This window comes from Calliphora vicina, chromosome 4 (genome assembly GCF_958450345.1).
Source record: "Calliphora vicina chromosome 4, idCalVici1.1, whole genome shotgun sequence".
Classification (NCBI taxonomy): domain Eukaryota; kingdom Metazoa; phylum Arthropoda; class Insecta; order Diptera; family Calliphoridae; genus Calliphora; species Calliphora vicina.
Window position 1 is genome coordinate 119,693,202 of NC_088783.1, and position 26,638 is coordinate 119,719,839.

Here is a 26,638-nt window from a genome sequence, read left to right on the forward strand (position 1 = left end):
AATTAATATTGGAACATATTTGAGAAATATTGAAAATTTATTTTCTCATACATACAAGCTCAATATTATGAAGAGACAGAGTTGCTTGTTATGTTTTAGTGGTTTTTAAAACTAGTTACAAGTAGTTTTTGATTTGTATGGAAAAACTAAAGAAAATTTAATAGATTTTCAAATAAAAACCGAATTAAGCCAAAAACTACTAGTTAAAAAATTTCTAACAAGATAACTACAAAATTTACAGTTCATAAAGCAAAATATAATTTGGATTACATATTAAGAGAGCTGGCAACATTGTTTATTAAAGAGTGAGAGGCCTTACTTAGCAAATACACAAACCACCAATAACCAACTACAACAACATAAATCATAGCGCACAGATGGCAGCATCGTAGCAAAACTAAGACAAGGTGTTTTACAAAAGAAACAGGGCGTTTCATAAAACTGCAGCTTTCTGAGTTTTACAAATGTAACGGAATTTTTATTTTAAACCAATTTTAAATAAAATTGAAATATTAAACAAATTCTTTTTTTTACCTAAATTATAAAAAGAAATAAAACTACAGAATTTTAGTTATTTTCTTAATTAAGTTTTAATAAAAACTATTTATTTAATAACAATTAAAACAAATATAACTGCATTTTGCCAACTGTGCAACAAAATGCCTTAATTTAGGTCTAAAACCAATTGTTATTAATTAGATATTAAAAATACAAGTAATACTTGTTAGATGAAGGTACAAAAAACAAACTAATAAAATGCTAAATGTGTTAAATACATAAGTACATTTACATTTGATTAAATTAAATTTTTTTTGGAAAATTTTGTAAATGATTTTTTGTTATGAGTATTTTTGTTTATACATAAAATGAGCTTACAAACTAATAGAGAAAAATTATTTAACAATTTTGCAATACTACACATAGATAATTAATTATAAAAAAAATGATACCCTACAGTCTACTGCTCTCTTGGATTTGAGGTTTCTGGGAATTACTGTTGTACATTTGTAAATGGTTGGGAAGAGCCGTTGACTTGCCATTGGGATATGCTGGCGGTTCATCATTAGAGAAGACAGAGTTGTCATGACCTTGGATATTTCTGGCCGGAACTTCAATACCATTTTCGGCTTTTTCTTCAGGCGAAGCAGATGGTTTGCCCTCCAGCATAAAGCAGGTAATAAGGAAAAGAATGGAACCTATGATAAGTTAAATGAAAATTAGTTTTGGTTTTATTAAATTATTTGTAAATGAAAGAATATACTTACTTATGCCATACATGCCAGCATAGAATATCATTATAGCACCTCTATAGCCAATAGCTTTGGCGACGGGATCGACAAAAATGGGCAAATTGCCACCAATGTTGTTCATCACAAACAAAAACACACCAATTGTGGATGAGCGCACTTGCAATGGCACAATTTCCACCACAATGGCAAACACAATACCAAACCACATTTCAGCAAAGAAGTAAGAGCCACCCAAGGTGATCATGGCCCACAGAGGGTCAAAGTAGACAGAGCCAAATGCTGGCAAGGTGGCTATCAATTGACTAATGGCCAAAACAAAAGCTCTTGATCGTATGCCCATTTTAGCCACAATCTTATCAGACACCACACCACCCACCACAACACCCACACTGCCAATACCAATGGTTACAGCAAACAGCCACCAACCCAAATCGGTGTCAGGGAAATAAGTGTTGTAATACAAATCAGCATTGTAGGCAAATGTCATGCCACCCGAATGTCTGATGGAGGCAGCAATCATTAACATAATCATGGCGGGATTTTTCAACACCGACCACAGATTCGCCTTTTTGCCATCTTTGGTGCGCATTTCATTTTCGCCTATCACCTTGCGTTCGGGCTCCTTGAGAGTAGTGCCTGTTAGTATGGCAATTAAAACGGCCAAGACACCGGCTCCCAAATAGCAAACACGCCAGCCCATGTTAAAGAAGTTGGCCTGGGTAATGTAACGGCCCACGGGGAAGGCAATGCCATAACCACCATAAATACCCCAATTGAAAATGGCCATAACTAAGGCACGCTTATCCTCGGGGAAAATATCAGACATAATGCCGGTAGCCAAAGGATTGCAGCCAGATTCTCTAAAATTTTAAGAATTTTAAAATAAATTTTTGTGTTTTTTTCTGTGGTAGGAACAAATAATAACTTACCCGGCCGCCATTATCATTCTCAATATAGCCAATTGCCAGTATTCCTTGACCGTGCCCTGTAAAATAATTGCCACCGCAAATATTACGGTGCAAACGGTCAACATTTTGACACGATTGTATTTATCCGCTGCAAAGCCCATGAAAACACCAGCAATGGTGAAAATCAAGATGAAAGTGGGTCCCGCCAATATCTGGTATTCTATGCCCAAACCATTATGATTCCATTCACAATAAGCGGTGCCATTTAGATCGGAAGCCACACAGCTTAAACAAATAGGAATTAATAAACAAAATTAGTAATTGTTTGATCATTACGTTGAGTGGAAATTTTACCTGGTTTCATTTTTAATATCTGCACATTGTACGGGTACTTCGGTTCTTAGGAACATGGTAGTGTTCTGTTGGCAGGATATGTCACCATAATCCAATTCCATGGCTGTTTGTTTGGAGGTAACACCTATAAGATAATGACCCAACTCGCCCAATATGTAACCCACTGTTAGCACACCCAACACATAGGCACTATAGTAGTTGCTGAGTTTTGATAAAATCGGTATCATCTTGCCTTTGAATAGGAGCTGTTGATAATAATAATAAAAAATTATTAAAATAAAACATAAATATTTAAAAATAATTCAATTTCAAAGCTAAAAACTTAATAAAAATATAATTTTTGAGGTTATTAGCTAAAATCTTGACCTAAATAAAATGTAAGCCTAAAAGTCTGCTTTAGATTTTGTCTTAACAATAAAATGATGACCCAAATAAAATTAACGCCTAAAAGTCTGCTACTAAGATATTATTCTGCTCACAGCGAAAACCGTACTTTTTATATAGAGTTTTTTCGTTTTGCAAAACGTGGGGTATTCAAACATATCAGTTCCATCAGTAATAAATGACACATAGTGGGTTTGATCGAAAAGAAAGTGGTAATAAATTTGAATCTTCTGAACTACTGATTCGTTTGCAAAATGATGTATGAACGAATCATAGAGGAGGACATTGGCTTTAAGAAAATTAAATTTTTGACCACCCTGTTAGTACTCAAGCTGAGAAACAGGGTGTCAAAGGTGATCACCTCTGGTAACATGTATAAATATGGACAGATATCAATGAAACTTTGTTATAAAACAAATGGGAAGGTAAAGATTATTTTAAATTCCACACAATTCTTATAAAATTTCTAACAGAATACTATATTATTCTATGTTAAGTGCTGGCGATTAATCGTAAAACCGGTATTCCGAATAATCGTTAAAATTTTCAATAAAAAATGTTTAAACATTTTATTTATTTGAAATTTTGGACATTCTCTATAATTTTTTTTACATTATATAAATGTATTCGGTTAATCGATTATTCGGTTTTATGAGTATTTGTCAAAATTTCATATAAAAATAATATTTTCGTAAATACTTTTATGTATTCTTTGTTTTAACATAGTTTTGGTACGATTAATCGTATAATCATTTAACCGGTTTTCCGAATAATCGTTGAAATTTCATCTAAAGTTCAAAATATTGATTAAAAAATTAGTAAACATATTTTTTTTTAGAAAATTTTTAAAATTTTCATAATTTTTTTTGATTTTTATAAATTTATTTGTTTAATCGATTATTCGGTTTTACGATTTAATCAGAATTTCCTTTAAAAATAATATTTCCATAAATATTTTAATGATTTCTTTATTTTAGCATATTTTTTATTCGATTAATCGAATAATTATTTAATCGGGTTTACGAATAATCGTTGAAATTTTGCCTTAAGTTTAAAATTTTTATACAAAAATGCTTAAGAATCTAAATAATTTTAAATTCTTTAAATTTTTTTGTAAATTTTTCTAATATTACCTATTAGTTTTAACGGTTAACTTCAAAGCTCCACCTTAAGTGCTTTAAACCACAAGTGTTAAGTAAACAACATAACATGTCCGTATAAAAAACTTAATTATTTTAATTTTTGCTTTAAACAAAAAGCATCAATCATTCCAAAAATTCTAAAATAAAAAAAACTAAGTAGAAATTACTAATTGAAGCGAAAATGGGCGAAATTCTTAATATTTTAAACAAAAAACTTTATATTTTTTATAAATTCCCACAAGTCATTGGCTTTTTCTAGTAATAAAGTATTTTTTTTTACTATTTTTATAAAAATACATTAAACATTAATAAAAATCAATCATTTATTTCAAAGATTTTTTTCTATTCATTAGAAAAAACTACTTTTCAAGGTTAAAATTTCAACTATTCTGGAATTTAAGCTAGAAATACATATGATTGTATAGAAACAAACAAAAAAAAAAAACAATAATGTTATTAATAAATACCACGCGGATGTTTTGTATTCTTTGGTAAAGTTAAACAAAAGCTTAAACATTTAAGATTTGAGATGATTTTTTTTTTATTTTTATTCCAAACAATACTTGCTATTTTAATTTGGGCTTTAATAGGTATTGTTATGTTAATTTAGTTTTTTTTTTATTTATGATTTTATAGAAATATTGAAAAATAGTTAATATACAAACCTCTTCTTAAAACATTTATTGGAATTAACCTTGTTTGTTTAAGCCGTTAGTAAACAAACACAAAAAAGTTTCCGGTTGAATTCAGATTTAAATTTACAAAATGTAGTTAAAATATTATTTATGAGATAGCTTACTTATTTTAATAGTTTTTATTGAAAATACTAAATAGTATTTAATAAATTCCTATTAAAATCCCAATTTATTTTAAATAAATTCATAAATTCTACTTTAAATTTGTAATCATTATTATAAAAAATCTAATTTATATCAGTAATTTATGTGTGGTGAATTAATAATTGTTTTAAATTGAAAAAATTACTTCTACCTACTATTTTTTGTTTGGTTTTCACCAATGATGATGATTATTATTGATTTATGGCTTTAATGTGTGTGTGTGTTTGTTTTGCTTTTCACCTCCTTTTTGCATTGTGCTTCCTTAACAACAACACCACAAAAAAAACTCTGTTCAGCTGTAATGTGGCTCAGCAACAAAAAGCAAAAAAGAAACAACAAACCAACAAACACTCACACAAAACAATATGGCTTTGCCAGGCAAACACATGACACATATTTTTGTTGTTGCTGCTGCTGCTTCGGTTTGTTGTTGTTGTTGAATGTTTGCTAAAACACAGGGTTGTACTCCATACACCACACTCCACTACTAATACCATTACACCTACAATAAACCGTTATGACACTTCATCATAAACAAAACAAACAAAATGAAGGGATTTTGCTTGTCAGAGCTATTTAAATAACCGAAAGGCTAAATTTGAATGTTGAAAATAGAACTTTCAATTGCTGATCACGTTTTTTGTATGGGGGGATTGAGTTTAAATTAATTTGTATTAACACTTAGATCAAATAAATAGATATTTATCTATTTATATTTGCCGTTATTTAGAATCAACATGTGTTGAATTTATTATTATATTTTTGTGTAAATAAATTGTCTTGCTAGACATGAAATTGCATGTTTGTTATTAGTTTGTATTTCACACTTGCTTTCAGTTTCTATATCATTCAATAATTATTAAACACAAACAAAAAACGATTAAATGTTAAGAATTCATTAATTGCTTGAAATCGTTATAGAAATTTATAGGGGTATCAAGTCTAATTAAAACAAAAAAGTTGTATGTAGAATACAACAACAAAAAACCAACAACATAATATGAATTCTTAACAATACAAAGTTTTTTTTATGTGTTGTTTTAAAAAAAAGGGTAAGAAATAATGCGTTTACGCATTTAAAGCATTTACACTAGGCAACAAAAAGAAAACCTTGTAATACTTACGTCTTGCTTTATATTATTATAATACTGTTTGTTTACAGGCAAACAATCTAGGTTTGTTTGTAATTCTTAGATTCCACTGCCAGTGTAAAACTGCAGTTTCAGATTGCTGCAATTCACCCCTATTTACGCAACTAAACTTTGTTTTTTTTTAATTTTTTTTTGTACCAGAAACATGTCAGGGTTTTTATATTGTAAAAGGATTGATTTTTTTCTGTTATTTCTTTTAAACCTGTTTTCATTTATTTTATGTTATTTTAAAATTGTTTTTAGCTTTTGCTGCACAAACTTTCTATGATTTCTCTCCGCCATACTATTTTTTTATATATATTTTTTTTATAAGAAAATGTAGAATTTTTTACAAAAGACGCTTAGGTGAATGAACTTACTTAGCCTCCCTCTCTGATAATTATAAAAAAAAAATATAAGTATGAGTCAACTGCCAACATTGTCAGGATCTTGTAATTATAAATTGTTTCTAGCAAAGATGCTTAGGTGAATAAACTCTAACCCTCTCTTTCAGAGTTGAAAAATCATTGAAACGGAAATTTATGTAAAAAGGATCTTGATTTTTTTATTACAGTAATTTGAAACCTTAAACTAGTAATAAAATCTAAATTAAAGAATTAAACAGCTGCCTTTAGTTGCACCACAAATTATTGTTGAAATCTCAAAAATTGCCTTTTAATCTTATCTTAACACTTTCTTAAAGATATTTCTTTCAGATTTAACACAGACAAGTACAAATTCTAAACCTAAAAGTATTGAAATGTGAAAATGTCTAAATACCATTGCCAATTTCAATTTAACAGGAAGATTAACAAAGCTATATTTAACCAACAATAAGTAAATTTTACTTATAAAGTTAATCTTAAGATTCGAAGATTTTCTTAACTGAAGCCTGTGTTTTATTGAATTCCATTTGATTTAGGAAATGATCTTTAAAATGTCATTAATATTAAAGAAATATTTAAATTGAATTACTTCTGTGAATATTTCATTGTCTAAAACCCTTTTATTTCAATTTAGCAGGAAGATTACCAAAGCTTCAGAGTAAATCTTAAGACTCCTTGAACTTTCTTTAATATTTTCTCAACTGAAGCTGCAAACGCCCATTTTCACAATGTTCTTTTATGGCAATTTAACATCAAGTTTAAAAAATCTTCAGATTAAAACCTAAGAATCCTTTATCTTCCTTTCGTTTCCTTTTTTCTTATAAATTCCATTTATTTTTGCAAATAATACGATAATTATGTTTATTTTCAGAATATTGATTTATTTGAATTTTTGTTTTTTTGTTTGTTATTAAATTTACATTTTATGTTTTGTTTTTTTTTGTTTTTTTACTTAAATTTTAGCCCAGTTTATGAAATGCTTTAAGCTTAATTTATGCTATTTCGGTTGTTGTTTTATTATTTTTTATTTTGTTTTCATGGGAATTTAATATATTTGTTGTTTGTGGGGTTTATTTTTAAAAAGGTATTTATAAATAAGTTTAAAATTAAACAAAAAAGTTCACCGGGAGTTTTCGTTTTGTTTTTTTTTTATTAATTTTTATTATAATTTTTCTTGTGGCAAGTTTTTTTGTTTTGTTTTTGTTTATAGGACGTTAAGAAATTTAAGTTGAACGTGTTTTTTGTTAAATAGTTTTTTTGTTTTTTCTTAAATGATGTTATATGGTAAACTGGTGGTGATCTTCAGTAAGAAGATATATATGGAAATTATAACTTAAGTTTTACTTTTACCCTGGCATTACAGGTGAAAAGTGAAAAGGAGCTTAAGTTTTAGGCCAAAATAAATATATAGAAAAAAATATACAAATATTTATATAGAGTTAATGGAACACAAAAATGTTGTTTATCAAAGTTTTGTCAAAAATGTGAGCCCAAAAATCAAGGCAGAGAACTATATGTATAATCAACTTAAGTTAAGTGAGAGTGTGATTTTAGTTTTATTTTATTTTTTTATTTTAATTATTTATGTATTGAGTTTAATATTTTAATGTCAAATGAAAAGAAGTGTGAGTTTGAGAGAAAGAGAGAATGAGATTTAAATATAAACGAAAAATTGTTTTATTTAAGTTCTGTCAAATGTTGTTTAAGTTGCCCATAATAGAATTTGTTGAACTTAAAATAATATCATTTCATTTTTAATTACTTTTTTTTAATATCTATTTATGTTTAATTTAATTGTTTTCTTTTTTATTTTTGTTTTTCATCTTATTAATCATATCTTAAAATTTTTTTACATCATTTTTTCAAATGTTTTATTATGTTTAATTATGTTTTAAAAGACACCTTCTAGGTTTAAAAATATAATACCATATCTAAGGTTAAGCTGCAGAGAAAACAGGAAAATATTAAATTGCAAAAACTTTAAAAAAAAACATTAAAGGAACTACTAACAAATCTGAACTATTTTAAATATTTAAAATAATTTTAAAAAATTAAAACAAAAATAAATTTCTAAATTCTAAGCTATTTTACAAAACAAACATGTGATTTTGAGACAAAAATTAGCAAACAACTTTTAAAATTATTCTAAAATTTTAAAGGTACGAAATACAAAGCAAGAATTTAATATTTCAATTTCTTTTGTGTTTGTATAATTTTTCAATTTCTTTTAAACAAATGCATATTTCTTTAGCCCATGTCTCTAAACTTGACAAATATTTATTATAACAATTTATCAATGTTGTCAAGACAAACGTATCTGAGCTGAATAACTAATTATTATTTTAAACTTTACAATTTCAAACATAAATGTACCTGTATTTGTGAATTAACTAAAAAAATTAGTTAAATTGGAAAGAAATTGTAAAATAATTTAAAAATTTAATTTTAATCTATATTTTTTAACAACTTTAATTTAGTTTTTTGTTATTTAAACATTTCCTCTATTTAATATTCAATTATTTTATTTTAAAAGACAAATCCTCAAATGTCCGTTTTAATTAAGCGAGATTTAAATTTAAGCTGCCGTTTTATGTTTCAAAAACATCTGGTACTTTAATAACACACATGTCAAAAAAATATGGCAACACTGCTTTCATTCGTTTACGGTAAATAGCGCAAAGATAGAAAATGAAAAGAGAAAAGTGCCAAATTGTCAAGAAACAAATGGAAAATTGTAAAAATTTCAAAGAAAATATAAAATTAAAGTTTTGTTAAAGCTTGATGTATATTTCAATATAAAATTAAGAAATGTTTAAATAAAAACAATGTTTTTTAAGTGATGTGACTATTTGTGAATGTTTGCTGATAATTTTAGCATTACAACTTTATTCAACAGCCGCCTTGGCTTAAACTTGTGGCCGGCCGGCATATAAAAAAAACAAGTTCGGTGTTTTAACAATAGTTCCTTTAAAATTTAAACAAAAATACATCAGAAATAAAATAACTAGACTGTTTCCAACTCTTACAACATAAAGTAAGTTGCATTTTGTTTAATAAATTTTTAAATTTTGTTATAGCAGCTTGTTTGAAAAATATTTTCATAACTTTATTCAACAGCTTTCTATAAATTTTAAAACTTGTGAAATGTTTTTAAATGAAATTGACCTTAGGAAATGCTACCATTTTTAGCTAAAGGAAAATATTTCTGCTACCAAACCTCCAAATGACTCAATTTTACAGCTCCAGCTTTAAACCAGATTTATGTTATAAAATAGAGACCTCTACTGAATAGTCTTTGTATTACATCAATTAGTTTTAATCAAGGTTTAATATTCTTTCCAAGAAGGTGTATTTTAATGTGTGTTGAGTGTATGAGTGTATTGGATTTTTTTTTATCAATTGTTTTCGTTTTTGCTTAAGTTATTTTGTGTTAAGTTTCTCATTAACGTAACTTAATATTTTCATTCTGTGTTTTATGTTTTTTTTTTATACTTGCATACTTATTTTTTCAGTTCGTTTTTTAAGTTTCAACGAAAACTTGACTTGCAAAAGTACAACTTAAACTATTATGGGTTGTTTTTGTATGTTGAAATGTTTGTGTGTTTGTAAGTGTTAGTAAAAATTAAGGGTTCCAGCTTAAGAAATCTTAAATTAAGTTGTAAACCCTTAATTTTAAACTTAATCGTATGATTATGGTTTGTTTTCAAGTCTTTAAATATAGATTTGCTGTTTGAGTGTCTATAAATATATGTATCTATAGCCCATAATAGTATTTGTTGAACTTAAAATAATGTCATTTTTCATTTATTTATTTAATATTTATGTCTATTTATGTTTAATTTAATCTGTTTTGTTTTTTTTTCTCTTGTTTTTATACTGTTAAAAACTGTTTACATCTTTTTATTTTATATTTAATATGAGTTTTTTTTTGTTTTGTTTTTTTTTCTTCAATTATTATTATTAAATTCAATTATTTTGTTTTCTTATCAAATGTTTTGTTGAATGATGAATTACTTAAGTTGACTACAATGACGACGCTTCATTTCGTAATGTAAACTTAACATGTTATTTCTTTTTCTGTCTTATATACTTAATACTTGTGGTAAAGGCCTTTCCACCGACGGACAAAACTCAACTTGGTATATACAAATATGTAGAATTTTAAACCAATTAAAGTAACTTTTAATTTAAAACGCATTTTCGGTTAATTTTAAAATAAAATGGAAATAATTTGAAACCATGAAAATAAAATTTAAAGAAATTTTGACGTATTTTTAACAATTTAACATAACAAAATTTTATAAGATTTGCTGGTTTTCATTATTGCTGGAAAATATTTAAAAAAAACTTCGAAATTTGGAAAAAAAAATAAAATTTTAAAAATTTTTGATTTGAATTTTAAAAAAAATTACATAATTTTATGTAAAAGTACCACTTAAAAAGTAAAATTTGATAATAAATTTCACTTTTGAAAAGAGTACTTTTGTAAAAAGTAAAAATTTTCAAACAAAATGGCCTAAAAATATAACATTCAAAAAGGTAGTTTTTTTTGGTACTTTTATGAAAAATTTAATTTGTTTCTAGACTTTATTTTTTTAAATACAGATAAAATCCTTAAATTCATGAAAAATAAACAAATGTGCCAAAATCATCAAAAATAAGCAAATTTTAAAAAAGTACTTTTTTGGTATTTTTGTGAAAACTTAAATTTTTCTCTTAAAAAATGCCTAAACATTTAAATGAAATTGCGTTTTGTAAAAATTTAATTTTTTAAATATGTCCTAACAAAATTCCTAAAATATGAAAATTAAAAAAGTACTTTTTTGGTACTTTTGTGGAATTTTTTTCAATTAAAAAATGTAAAAAATTTAAAATTTTGTAAAAATTATAATTTTTTAAAGGCATACATGATAAAAGCCCTAAAATCATGAAAATAGGCAAATTTGCAAAAAAAAAAAATTTGTAAAAATTTTTATTTTCAATTAAAATGTGTAAAAATTTTAAATTTTGTAAAAATTCAAAATTTTTAAAAAAAGTCCTAACAAAATTCCTAAAGTCATGAAAAATATGAAAATTAAAAAATGTACTTTTTTGGTACTTTTGTGAAAATTTATATTTTCAATTAAAAAATTTAAAATTTTGTAAAAATTATAAATCATGAAAAATAAGCAAATTTTAAAAAAGTACTTTTTGGAACTTTTATTAAAAAAGTATGTATTTTATTAAATTTAAATACAAATAATGTTTTTTTTAGTAATTTTGTAAGAAACATTTGTTTGGTACTTTTACAAAAAAAAATTTCATTCAAAATTGCTTTATAAACTATTCATTAAAGACAATTTTCTATAGAAAACTGTCCATTAAAGGAATTTTCTATAAAAAAAACTGTCCCTTAAAGAAACTTTTCTATAGAAAACGGTCCAATAAAGACTCTTTTCTATAGAAATCTTACCAATAAAGACACTTTTCTATAAAAAACTGTCCATTAAAGACTCTTTCTATAGAAAACTTTCAAATAAAGCAATTTTTGTATAGAAAACTGTCCAATAATGACGTTTTTCTATAGAAAACTGTCCAATAAAGACACTTTTTCTATAGAAAACTATCCAATAAATACTCTTTTCTACAGAAATCTGACCAATAAAGACACTTTTCTATAGAAAACTGTCCATTAAAGACTCTTTTTCTATAGAAAACTTACCAATAAAGACACTTTTCTATAGAAATCTTACCAATAAAGACACTTTTCTATAGAAAACTGTCCATTAAAGACTCTTTTTCTATAGAAAACTTTCAAATAAAGCAATTTTTCTATAGAAAACTGTCCAATAATGACGTTTTTCTATAGAAAACTGTCCGATGAAGACCTTTTCTATAGACAACTGTCCAATGAAGATACTTTTCTATAGAAAACTGTACAAAACATTCTATAGAAGATACAGAAAATTAATTTAACTAATTCGTAATTTTAAAATATGTACAACTTTTAAAATATTTACAATTGTTAATCCAGCTCTTAAAAAAATCTATGTAATTTACAACAAAACACACAAATTAGGCCAAAAATTATTTGGAAAATGAAAATTTGAAATCCAATTAAATTTTGTAAATGATTTTTTTTTTAATTTTCAAAATCTTTTCATATTTCTGCTATTATTGTGAAGCCATACTAATCAGTTTTGCAAATTATGCCTTAAATAAGTTAGAAAATGTAAATTCTATTTAAATATTGAACAATTTTTTTTTTTTTAATTTTCAAAATTTGTTTCTTAATGTGAATGCTAATAAACAGTTTTCATCTACATATTTGCTAAGATACCAGTTTGTCCTCAATTTTGTCCCAAGTATGTTCTAATATTTAAAAAATGGCTACTTTTTTTGGGGGGGACTAAAGAAAGGCCTTTAAGTTGACGAAAAACTTGATGAAGATGTTGGTGATGATGATGATGATGAAAAGTACAACTTATTATTATATAATTGAGTACTCTTACTATATCTTTACTGTTATGTTTTTTTTTCTCATATGTTTTTTGTTTACATAAATAAGTGTAGTATGAGACTATGAATGTTGTGTGTGTGTGTTTGAGTGTGGTGTTAGAATGTGTGAGTTTGTGTGTCTGTTTTTGTGGTGTGTTAAGTTGAGTTGTAGATTTGTTAGTCTGTTTGTGTTGTTGTTGTATGTTTGTATGTATGTTGAGTGTTGTTGTTGTTAATTCATTCGATTTGCTCTTGCTTTCTGTTGTATGTTGTTCGTTTTTTTATGTTTTGTTGTTTTAATGTATTGTTTATGATTTATTTAAGTTAACTTAATCTAATTATGGTTAGGCCTTTAATATTTGTATTAATAAAATTACAAAAAGTGTGTTGTTGGTTGTTTTTGTTTTACTCTTCTGTTTATGATATAAACTAAAATTATATTATTATATAAAATAGACTTAAAATGTACAAACTGTTCTGTTTCTTCATTGTTTTCCACATCTTCTACTACTTCATCTTAATCCGCTACTGCTTTCCAGATAAGCTGCTACTCTAGCTGACCCCTCGTATAGTAAGTGTAAGTAAGTTTTAAGTAAGTTGATGGCCACACCAACAAGGTTTTCTTTTGAATGATAACCATCAAACAAAATAATAATCGTAATAAAATCTCAAAATTAAATTTAAACAAAAAAAAAAAAAATACTAAAAATTCCAACGAAAAACAATCACTTAAACCCAGTAGCAAATCTGTGTGGCTAAGGTTAGCAGAAAGATAAAGGATAATGCTGTGGCCGATGTCATTGAAGAGGCAGCTCTATTATAGGTTAGTTCCTCATTTTTTACAACCTCATTTGGATGCTTATCGTAGTGATGATGATCGTTATCATTGTTATTGTTTTGCATATTCTTCAAATTGGTGTGATGCGTCGAGGGCACATTGTTAATGCGTATGCCCGTCTGGCCGTGATAGCCATGACCGGGATATTGATGTATGCCGGGCATGCCGCCACCATTGCCACCCGAGGCAATCATGTTGATGCCATTGTGACCGGGTGTCAGCAGTATGCCGGAGCCGCCATGGGTGCCCAGACCCAAACCATTGTTGCCACTCATGCCGGGACCCATGTTGCCCATGTTCATGCCGCCGCCAATATTATTGCTGAGCACATTAATGCCGTTCGGTTGCATGGGTATGCGATTGAATTGATCTATGTTGGTATTAATTGAGGTGGCCACATTTCCACTAGGACTATTCATTATGGGATTGAGTTGCAAACCATTGTGTTGGTTATTACTGTGCCCCACGCCGGTATTCATTACACCATTCGGTAGCATGCCTGTGTTAATGCCATTTATGCCTATTGTATTTATATTGTTACCGTGATGAGGATGATTGGTTTGTTGCTGTTGGTTGTTGTTGTTATTGTTATTGTGGTGATTCGTTATGTCTTCGCCACTGTTGCCGGCCGAGTCTGTCGGCACCGCACTGCCCACCGCTGTGGTGTAGGTGGACCCGCTGCCGCCTGCGCCACTCGTCGATATGGTAGTGGTTTTATTCTTTTCCTCTGAGGCACAACAGACTTTAAACACGACCTTCATATTGTTCGTGGAACAGCGGCCGCCTATTCGTCGATAGAGGTCATCTTTCGAAGACGTTGAAATGAAATAATAATCATTCCCAGGAAGGAACTCCAAACCACCGGGTTGTGGTGTAAATGGCCGGAACGTTATGGTAAAAAACATCAATTTTTGTGGCTTATCACATATGGCAATAACACGCGGATCCGCATTCGTAATCCGACACGTTTCGTATTCGACCTTTGAGACATTATAAATGATATACTTTTCCGTTTCATTGTCAAATGTACCCGGCTCATAGACCGGACAAATGATGTGCACCTGATCGAATTCAAAGGCCAGATTGCCCTTGTTTACATCGATTATATGATCGGTATTATCAATGCGAAATATGCTGTTCGAGGTGTTCCAGTGCATGTAAAAGGTCTTTGCACAACTGGACATGGTGGAGAGCAAGATGGTCTCTAGACAGATAATGGTTAGTAAAGTAAAAAATGATGTGGTAGTTCCTATGGGTGGTAAAACACGTATACATTTACTATGTGACGATGACGGCGACGACGACGACGATGATGGCGATGATGACGATGAAGGTGTTGAACGGGAGGTGGTTTTATTAAGGTTATTTAAGGAGGGTGAGGAGGATTTGGAATTGGAGGTGGAGGTGGGTGAGGAGGTGTTGGTGGTGGTGGTGGCTGAAGATTTTATAAAACCTTTACTTAAAAGTCTTTGTGTTGCTCTTGCAGTTGTGGCGGCTGTGTTTGTGGTTGTGGGTGATGTTAATGATGATGAAGATGTTAAGATAATACTTTTTATAAAACGATACCACATATTTAAAGGTTTCGTAAATGTTACTAATAATATTAAGCTTAAATAACTATTAATGCCATCATCGTTTGTAACGTGACGTTTTCTACGTTCCTTGTGGATTTTATTATTATAATATTTACGCTTATTTTTAGGATAAATTGCATGTAAATGTAAACATGTTGCTGCTGTGTTTGAATTTATTATAATGGGTTGTGAAATTTGTTGTTGCTGATGCTGTTGTTGTTTTTGTTGCAATGAATTTGTTGTTAATAAACTCGTAGTTGCATAGGCTTTAGCTGCACTTGAAACAGTAGATGAAGTTGGTGATGTCGTCAACGACAACAACGATGATGACGAGTTCGCTGCTGCTGATGTTGTTGATGGCAGTATTAATGTTGCTGAAGACATATTGGGCGCTCTTGTTTTTTGTGTTTTTTATTTTTTTATTTTATTATTTTCTAGGTGGTTGTTTAATGGTAACTAATCTTAAAGACATTAACACACATCTCCTTTAGGCTTTCTTAAGTCATGGCGTTAAATTTTTTCCTTTTTTTCAATTTTTGTTATACATATACTAATTTCTCTTAAACTTTTTTTTATGAATTATTTTTTGCTTGTAAAAAAATTAATCTTCTCGTTTTAGTTAAATAGTTGGCTTTTGTATTGTTTTTTTTTCCTTTGAAATACAAATTATTAAAAAAAAATTACACTCCTCTGCTCGTCAATTGTATGATGGTTGGAAAAAGTTTTTTACGAAATTTTGTTATACACAAAAAATATTTTCCATCACAAAACGAAACAAAAAAAAAATTCGATTCTATACACTAATTTAAAAGTTGCTGTTTTACTTCGTTCGCTTAATTCTTTGCTTTTCTACAATCAAGTGTTAGTTTTAATAAATACACGTTTTAATTTACTAATATTTTAGGTTTTTTTTTAATTTTTTAACTATTTTATTTAAGAAAGCCATTTTTCACTGTCGACACTTTTTTTCAATTCTTTCTTTTCTTCATTCTCTCTTTGTCTTTCTGATTTACTATTTATTTTCGTTTCGTTGCCCATCAATAAGAAAGAAACAGTGCTGCCAAGTTGTTAAAGGCCCTCAAAAGAAAAACTTGTTTATACTTTAAAGTAGCCAGAGTAAAGAACAATTGCGACATGTGTTTAACGGAAATGGTTAAAAATGGTAACTGTGTTCATTAGTTAATAAGCAATATGGCAATGTAAGCGTTAATTTTGAATGTTAGTGTATGATTTTATATTTATTGCTTGTTTTGTTACTGGTCTTTGTTCACTTTTATTGTTTAAATTTAGTATTTTGTGTGTTTTTGTTGTTGTTTATTAAAAAAATTATGTAAATTTTCTTCCGCTGTGTGTAAAAGGTATTGGGTTCTGCTAACATACTGACTGGTTTTGGTCAATCATTAAATAAAATCTTCAGTTGTTTGTTTGATAACGAACATGTTGCATACAACTGGTTTGAAGTAAGATTTTATTGTTGGAGTTTTTATTATTTATTAAATTTTAAATTATGAAAAAATAAAATCGCGGAACATGTTAAACTTGAGGCCTTAAAGACAATAATAGGAATTTTTTTTCTTTCAATTTTTAACTTTTTAGTAATATTGAATTAAATTTTGTTACAGTTTCATAAACAAGTAATAATTTTCAGTAATAAGAAAAAGTTTTTAATAAAATTAAATTAATTTTTGTTGCAGTTTCAATAAACAATTAACAATATTGAGTAATATTATAAAAGTTTTAAAGAAAAAAAGTAATTAATCATTATTAACAGGATTTGAAAGTTTGTTTTTAATTTATATTTAATACGAATATGTTTATATCTGGAATAACAATTAATTCGAACTGTTGAATCAGTAAAGAATTGTGACTAATATTTAACAAATTTATTGGGAACAAACATTTAGTCTTAAAATTATTTTTTTATTGATAAACATAGAATATTTTTTAATAATCTTTGTTCTGACATGCATGTGCAAGTTTTTACTTTAATACTTTTCGATTTAATAGTATAAATTACTGGTTAATTATATATTTTTAATAAAAATTATGTTTGTATGTAAGTACTGGCTTATGATCTGGCATTTTTACAAGAATTTAAGGCCACTTAAAGTTAATTAACATGACAAGTAAGAAACACACATTTCAATTTAAAAAAAAAACATGTGATTGGCATTACTTATACATAATTTTAATAATCAATTTAAATACAATGCACTACAAAATCAAGGGGAAATACATATACATACGCAGCCAAAAAAATTGTTACACTTCCAAGTATTTACAGTTATCGTTAAGGTGTTAAGGAAATTTGTTGAGAAAAAATCCCCTGTTTCTTTAAAAGTTTATCTTAATTATGCAAATTAAACTGTATTAATATTCCACTATTAACATCTACAGCTGAATCATACGCACGAGCGTATGTAACAAAATATTAAACCAGTTTTTTTAATTTTGTTTTCAACAAAAATCACGCTGGGTATTTCCCCATGAAAACCAGTGCATTTTTAAGCTGAAAATCACATGTTGAAAAACAAGCTGAGAGCCGAGAGCGCAGATCATACATGCGTTTCAATTCCTCACGCATTTGCCGCTTAAAATTGGCAAAACCTTGACATTGAAGTTTTGAGTTTTTTGTTTCTATATTAATCTATTAATTGATTTGTCATTTCAACTTTTTGAAGTTTGTTGAAAATATTAACAGACATAAAGATTAATAGTGTAAGACTTAAAACAGATTAATATGTAAAGTTATTTAAATAAACAACCATTTACAACATAATTTGTTAGATAAAGCAGGTGTTAAAACATGTTTATTAATGAATTAATAAAAATTGGTTATAATTTATTAAATTCTTAGTAAAAATTTATATCTATTAGCTTTGGTATTGAACTACAGAGAAATCTAGCCATTAATTAACTAAAAAAAATGTTTTATAGTTTATCAATTTCGTTTTTTTGTCTAATTACCAAACAATTATAATTATGTGCTAATTTATGTTTTATTTACACGCGCTAATAAAACATCATCATTGTTTGATTACTTGTAAATATCTTCAATTTATAGAAAAAAGTGTCATTTCTCAATGCTAAACTTACAATGCAAACTTGACATGCAATCGATGCTTGCCTGCTAGACTTTGTTTTGCAAAAAAAATAAAACAACAGCCACTTAATTTCCATTATTAGAATTTTAGCAAAAATTTAATAATAGAAATTAAAATAATTATAAATTTTAAGATATTAACAAACTATTTAGGATTTGGACTAGAACAGTTTAAAAATTAAATAATTTAATAAAATTGTTTTAAATACAACTCGATGATGTAAACAAAATATTACTTTAAAGACAGGTTATTGCTTTAAGAAATGTTATTTAAAATTTTTTTAATATTTTTAAAAATTAAAAGTTAGTTTTATAAAAATATAGCCCTTTATTGTAAAAACATTTATTTTCTTTAACATTTATAAAAATTAAACAAATTTCGAAGAACTTAAACTCCTTATTCATAAAATATGGCTACATTCATTAATATACTAATATGGCATCACTGCAGCTTAATATGAATGATATTTGGCATCACTGTTTTACGTCAAACGGGTTTTAAGGACATTTGTGGGCAGTGATGCCATACATTTATGAAAAAACCGCTTTATTTTATACGCAAATGCAAAAAGTGGCAGATTTCATGCACAAATTTAAAAACTCATTCAAAAGAACAATTATTTTACGTAATTCGCTAATAAACATACAATAATTTTCTTAATTTAAGAAATATTCTTCTTACTACGAATTAAACTTTCTGAAATGAAAATTTGGAGAAAACAAAATTTGGGAAAAGTTTTCTTTAAATTTTTTAATAAAACTTAGAAAAAGTAATTGAATTTTAAACAAAATTAACTTTTAAAATGTTCAAAGCAAAGAAATTTTTATTGATTTTTTAATTATCCATTATTTATACACCCTTTGCCCATAATACAAGACAAGTTTATATAGTAAATTGTAAGTACTTAATAAAACATGTTATGAAAATACTATATTTATTGTTCTGCCACATTGTTTTAATAATTTTAATATCATTTTAAAAGTTGTTAGTGGTAGCTGTTGTTATTGTCTATAAAAATTGTACGTTTTGTGTTTCAATTTCATTTTCATATCAATAGGAGTTCTTTTCGTGTTAACCGCATTCAAGGTTAACAGCACTTGACCACACTGTTTTTCAGAATTTCATGTTTTATTTCTCTATTTTTGTTTTTTTAAAAAAAAAAAAAAAAAAAAAAAAAAACATTTACAATAATATGAAATAATAGACAATCAACATTAAAAGAGAAAAATTCTATATGAAATAAATAATAAAGAAAAATTACTATAAAAAAAATTAAAACGGGTTTTAGCTTTTTTTTAGTTATAAAATTTTACTTTAATAAAAAAAAATCTTTAAACACCTTAATAAACTTGGTTATATAATTTTACTTAGTTAATAGTTTTTAACTTAAAATATTTAAAGCTAATATGTAAATAATTTGCTTACAGTTTATTACTAATATTACTTTAAATTGTGTTCAATGCTAGATTTATAGATAAAATCCGGTTTTTAAGCCATGTTTTTCACTGACCAGTCAATATTCTAGGTACTTAATGTAACAGATGTTAATAATTGCAATTATTTTCTATTTGTGTTAAATAATTTATGTAAATTTATGCTTAAATTTGTCAACTTGGCAACACAAGTTTTAACAGGTGTTGCTGTTTTAAAGAAATGTTTCTTTCTATTACCTCATGCTAATTGTAACTGATTAAATTTTTTATTTTTGTGTTATTTTATTGAAATGACATGCTGGATTTTTTGTTTAATATTAAATAATACACGTTTGCCTTTATTAATTAATTATTTATTTTCTAGAAAACTAGGAAAAGTTAACTAAACTGTTGTCAGATATTTGTTATTACCGGAATAGTGGAATGAAACATATGCTTTAGTATATGGGTTGGTTAACTTTGCACTTTGGTAATTGTAATTAACAAACACGTGGCGAATTTATTAAAAAGTTGTATTTTAATTTTAGAATCATTTAAAAATTGTATTTTTTACATAAACAAGGGACTAAATTAAATCCAGTGACATGTGTGTTATTGAAATCTGAGGGCTAGTTCCAAAGTTATGACATCTTTAATACGGCTCTTAGATTTTTGGACAAATCGCTTAAAGTGGGATGTTTTTGTTAATTCTTTATTACTTTTTTAGTGGGCCTGTGACATATACATACAAAAAGTTTTCCATATAGTGCCAATTTCTACCTCCCAACACCCCTTTATATAAAGTTTTAGAACTTTCCCTGAGGAACCAATTACAGGACTAGTTCTAAGTTACTTCCTTGTTCTATAGACACTATATACAGTGCCATTTTCTTCCTCCTAAAAGTGTTAGCTAGACGAGGAACCAATCGGGACTAGTTCTGTATAGGTTCCCTTATTAGGATCTTAAACCCCGGTCTGTTTTAATCTCCACATTATTCTTATAAAAATGTGCTTTATGTTCTCATGCATAAATATTTTTTTAAATTCAAATGCTATTATGAAAATGACATATAATTTGTAATAATTAATATTCGTAAACAATAAACAAGTATAATTATAAAACATAAATCAAATTATTGTTTTTATATGTACATTATTAACGAAATGCAAGTAACTAAATGGCATTTTTTTTTAAAAAAAATGCTAATGAAATAACCATTCACTAATTAATAATAGAATAAATAGTGATAGATAGTTATCGGTATTTATAAAACAAACAAAGTAAAAATAAGAATGTGTTTCTAAAAAACTAACAAAGTGAAAAGAAATAAATGAGACAGGAATTCTAAAAAAAATCTTCAATGTGCAAAACCTGCACATATAATTGTATAGAATAAACAATTGTTTACTTAGTTTTAATTAACTACTCTTTTGTCATACAAATATTATTAAAAACACAATTACTGTTACATTCCGTTACTTAAGGCGCCATTTTTAAAGGATGTCATAGGAAATGTCAACAAATAGTTGAACAGTGCTGCCAAGTCTTACATTTTAATAGGAAATTTGCAAAGGATGTCATAGCAAATGCAAACAAATGAGTTAACAGTAATGCCAAGTCTTAGAATTTAATGGTAAAGGAAGTAAGACCAACTTTTTTTCAATATGACGGGTTTCAACTAAACGTTTGCTTGATTAAACACAGTTTATAAATAAAATTAACAATAGCTAAGGTTTTTGGATGATTATTGTTGTTGTTACAACTGTTCTTGGTCATACTGTAACCACACATATATTTTTTGCTACAAAGTAAAGTAAAATATTTGTTTCCCAGCTTGTTTTCTATGTGGGCAAGCTTAGAATTTGCACTTACATACATAATTCCTTAATAACTTAAATACTTGAAATACAAATAAAGCTAAAACTACTCTACAACAAGTGTCCGGCAACCAGTGCGTTAACAACAACAAACAGGTGTTAAAATATGGTAAATATTCACAAAAACCACATATTTGTGTTGTAAATGTTTAATTTATTTAAATCTTATTGTCACCTTAACACTAAAACTAACCGAAATACAGAAAAAAAAAATCATAACATTTAAAAGATTTGAAAGGTTTTGCATAAAATTGAAATGAAATTAAAATAAAATAAACAAATATTTATTTTTGTGAAATGATAAAGGCTAGTTAGTTCATTTTAAACAAGAGAAAACACTTAAGAAATGTTTGTTTTATTGTTTTTTGCGGTTGCCATGAACTTGAACAGAGTTGGGATGTGCATAATTATGTTATATTATAATTTTATTTATATCATAACACAATTAAATAGATTGGAAAAATATTTGTGTAGCAGCGGCAAAATAAAACAGTCTATTTGTATTAATATTTAAATAAAAATTCAATTACTGTCATATTTCGTTAGTTATGCCGCCATTTATAAAGGATGTCATAGCAAATGTAAACAAATGTGATGCCAAGTATTACAATTTAGTAGGTAAAGAGGTAAGCCGCCATTTTTAAAGGATATTAAGCCAAAATGTAAACAAATGTTGTTAGCAGTGATGCCAAGTATTACATTTTAGCTAAATAAGAAATAAGGCAATATTGTTTAGCTTGGACAGTTTAAAACGAACTTTTTTTCGTTTAAATCTTGTTTAGCATTGAATTATTTTTACAAATAATTTTGAGAAGCTTTTTTTTAACAAAAACTTTAGTAAAACATATTTAGTAGTGTCTATTCAGTTGTTAAATTTTTTTTCTTAAATCTTTTTGAAAGTATAAGGCTCTTTTTTATAAAAAAATGTTTAATCAATATTTTCTTAAAGTTCTAAAACAACAAAGTAACATTTTCAAAATCTCCACTTTCCAGCGCTGTTCTGGTATAATTATTTATTTAGAAACCAACCCACAAATTGTTGTTAATTTTCTACAAATGTGTGGTAATACACACAAATGTATTTCCTATGCCAAAGCAATGTTTAATAAATAATCAAAACTTTACTTTACTTTAACATTTTGTGGTTGTTATTATTTATCGTATTTTTTTTAATTATGACATTTTAAGTTCTAATTTAAAATTTAGATAATACTCTCTCCCACAAATGCATGCTATAACAATCTTGTTTTAACAGTGTTAAGGTAAATTAAAATTTCTACTGATTCAAATGTATTCAAATTAAAAATTTTGTTTTGTTGTTTTGTCATACCGTAAGAGTATTAACTTGTTTTTAATAATTAAAAAAAAAAGTAAAATCTCATCTCCCTCTGTCTAGGTTTTCGAACATCAAACAAATTGTTAGCTTTTGCGTTACGTATTTGTACAATTGTTATTAAACATAAGATTGTTTTAGACGAATTTATCATTAAAAAAAAGTCACGATGATACTGATGAGGGTACAGTGTTTTAATAAGAATAAAAACAATAAAAGATATTTAAAAATCTTTTAACAAAATTATAAAAAATAGTTAAATTTTTGGCAATTTATTGATTGTTTTATGAATAATTATACAATTAATACTAAAATTGAATTATTATTTCCTAAAAGAGATGGAATAAGCAAAGACTAACTTTTCAAAGTAAAATTTAACAATTGGCAGGATAAAAATTCTAAAATAATTAGTTAATTCAAGTTTAAGGCAGTAGAATTTAAGAATAAGTGTCCCAGTTACAGGATTTCATCAAATATAGTTGATTTTATTTAAAATTTAGGTTAAATTAAGCAAAAGTTCTGTAAAAACCCTTAAAGTTGCACAAAATCGCTAGATTTCTTTTTTAGCTAAAATGTAAAACTTGGTATCACTGTTATTTGTTTTGTTTACATTTTGCTGTGACGTCCTTTAAAAATGGCGGCATAAGCAACAAAATATTACACAAACTGTGTTTTTAATAATTTTTATAATAAAAAGGTGTTCAAAAGTTCAAAACTAATAATATAAAGTGTCCTAGTTATAGGATTTCATTAAACCGAGTTGATTTTAAGCAAAAGTTTCGTAAAAAACTCACAAATTTCAACAAAATCGCTAGATTTCTTTTTTAGTTAAAATGTAAAACTTGGTATCACTGCTGTTTGTTTTGTTTACATTTTCCTGCGACGTCTTTTAAAAATGGCGGCTTAAGCAACAAAATATTGCAAAAACTGAGTTTTTAATACATTTTTTATAAAAAATCTGCTAAATTAACGCCAAATATATAGAAAAATAAACCTAAAACATATGAAACACTAAACGAATATTAATAAAGGACAACATAATACTTTATCCATATTAATTAAAAGGATATATAAATCTATTTCCTTTTCAAATGCAGAAACACTGTAATTCATTTATTTTTTATTTTATTAAATAAATAACACTTTTTTTTAATATAATTGTAATGCAAATTGTATAACCCACATTAAATTTTAATTGACAATGACAAGATTTGCATTACAGGGCGTTATTTGAAGTTGAATATAAAAAAAAATAAATCACGTTATCATTCCGAATTAAACAATTAAAATATTTAAATGCTTAATTATTTACATATTTATTTGAATTATTTAAAAGTAGTTAATAAGTATATGCAATTTTAACAGAAATGGCGAAATTAAACAAATATTTTTTTTTTTTTGTTTTTAATAAAATATTCCATGAATTTTAAACAAGTTTGCTTAATAAAATGGGTAAACACTCAAAAAGTAACTGAAATTTTTAATTAAATTTGAATTAAATTAAGTATTTGTCATTATTTTCAAATGCTAATTGCAGTTAATTACAAATTCAAGTTTTTATTTCAAAGATTTAAACAAATAATATTAAAAATAGAAGAAAGACCATTGTTAAATAACAAAACTTACTTAAATAATTTTTTTCCCATAATATTCACACAATGGAGACGACTTATACCACTTTTTTTAATGTCTAAAAGGATTTTAAAAATTCTCTTTATTTTTAAAAGTATTAAAACCAAGTTTAAACTCTTTATAAACCTAGTTTAACTTAAAAGTTCTCAAAAAATCCTGATTTATTTCATTAAGTTTTTAGCATTTCTATTTAATTATTGTTTTTTTTTAAATATATTATTTCTTCACTCACCTTATTTTTATTATTTCAAGTTAAAATTTATTTTTAAAAAAATCAATAAAATTATTATTTATTTAAAATAACTAAATTGATTTTGTTAAATGTTTCTTTTATCCACAAAAACTCTGTATTCGTTTTCTTTAATTTGCACGTTTCAATTTAAAAAATAAAAATAAATACGCCAACTTATAAAAACTAAAATGATTTTTTTTTCTTGTTAATTAATTCACTTAAATTTGTGTTTTTCTTTATTGTTATTTTTGCCAACACTTTATATTAATTTATTCGTTCTTCTTTAATTAATTTGTTTAACTTATTTGTTTATATTTATTTCAAAATACCGCTTATGAAGCCAAGCTTCACGGAGCTCCTTAGGCACAAAACTGATCACTTTGCTCTATCGTACAATGAGTTTTAAAAGAACCCACAAATATTCAGTCAATCGTTAAAAGGGTTGAGTTTTTTTTTTGCTGTTCGTTATTGTTGTTGCCGATTTAAACAATTAAAATACGAGAAAAAAAAATATAAATACATTAATAAAAAATAATAAAAAGCAAGAAAAAATCACACATAAATATTCTTGTTTTGGTTGGAGGCAACCATTCTGATCGAACAAATTCACGATGTCAAGACATGTTCGTTTCAAACCTTTAGGTTGTAGGTGATTATTAAACAATGAGTATTTAGTTCAGTTTGTTTTGTTAAATAATTTACCAATATATAAAATGATTCAATTTAATTTTACATTTTATTTTATTTTTTTTGTGGAAAAAGAGAAAGGATCTTATTTAATTTTAGAAATGTATATTGGTTAAAAAAAAATATTCTAAACGTTAAAATAAATAGAGTTATGACTCTTATTATCATTAAACAACAAGGTAAAAATGTCATTAAAATCGTATAAACAATTCAAATGTAAAGCAAAAAAAAAATAAAACAAATGTGCATTGTTTAAGCTTAATTTAAATTCAAATGTTTATATCAGTTACCCTTGTCGGGGTAATAAAAACTTTCCATTTGCAATAGTTTTTATATAGTTAAATGTTTTATACAAATATATAAATAAATAAAAAAAATTTGGCTTTAAATTAACCTAAGATCTCAGTTAAACATTATTTTATTTATAATGTCAGCTTTTAATCTCATTAAAAAGATCTAATTATTAGCAAAAGCTCAATTTACCTTGCAAATTTAACAAAATGGCTTTATTTCCTTGCTAGCTAAAATCTAAAACTTGGCAGCACTTTTAACAGTTTTGTTTACCTTGGCTGTGGCAGCATCCTTTGGAATCTGTCAAATTAAACAAAATTGCTTTATTTCCTTGTTTTGTAAAATCTAAAACTTGGCATCACTTATAACGGTTTTGTTTACATTTTCTATGGCAGCATCCTTTAAAAATGGTGGCTTTAGCAAAGAAATATAACAAAAACTCAGTTCTTAACAAGTTTTTTCAACAAAAGTGCTGAATAATTTAGCTAATTGCTAAATAATATAGAAATTTTTGTTGAATAAATAACAAGTTTTTAAAAACTCTTTAAATGACATGTAAATCCCAGCTGCATATAAAAAAAAATATTTAATGTTTTTATATTTTTTTAAAAAAATATTTGCCAATACACTTAAGTCTGATTAAGCAAAATAATTGAGACATTCTAAAGATGTTAAGGTCATCATATCACTAACATAAATGTATATTGGCAATAATTAACAACATCATTTAATTAGTTTCACATACACATAAACGAGTACATCATCATTTAATAACATTTATTTTATA

General features: G+C 26.4%; 2 protein-coding genes across 2 annotated transcripts; both read right to left on the minus strand.

The window, feature by feature from the left end:
• Window positions 1-565: 565 nt before the first annotated feature.
• On the minus strand, window positions 566-25,256 carry LOC135957704 (putative metabolite transport protein HI_1104). Its single transcript, XM_065508497.1, has 5 exons — window positions 24,874-25,256; window positions 2,513-2,757; window positions 2,180-2,443; window positions 1,266-2,110; window positions 566-1,196 (listed from the first exon to the last, which is right to left on the minus strand). Exons 2-5 carry the CDS (start codon window positions 2,737-2,739, stop codon window positions 952-954), a joined length of 1,581 nt encoding a protein of 526 aa, XP_065364569.1. The 5' UTR covers window positions 2,740-2,757; window positions 24,874-25,256; the 3' UTR covers window positions 566-951.
• On the minus strand, window positions 13,256-16,567 carry Ephrin (ephrin). The gene has a single exon (XM_065510322.1). The coding sequence runs from the start codon at window positions 15,664-15,666 to the stop codon at window positions 13,600-13,602; it is 2,067 nt and encodes a 688-aa protein (XP_065366394.1). The 5' UTR covers window positions 15,667-16,567; the 3' UTR covers window positions 13,256-13,599.
• Window positions 25,257-26,638: the final 1,382 nt, after the last annotated feature.

Excerpts from the sequence above, each read along its gene's own strand:
- LOC135957704 (XM_065508497.1), bottom strand. The coding sequence starts at position 2,739 with ATGATACCGATTTTATCAAAACTCAGCAACTACTATAGTGCCTATGTG. Across the intron at positions 2,444-2,512 it reads GATATTAAAAATGAAACCAG|CTGTGTGGCTTCCGATCTAA; the intron begins GTAAAATTTCCA and ends TATTTGTTTAAG. Across the intron at positions 2,111-2,179 it reads AGAATGATAATGGCGGCCGG|AGAATCTGGCTGCAATCCTT; the intron begins GTAAGTTATTAT and ends TTAAAATTTTAG.
- Ephrin (XM_065510322.1), bottom strand. The coding sequence starts at position 15,666 with ATGTCTTCAGCAACATTAATACTGCCATCAACAACATCAGCAGCAGCG.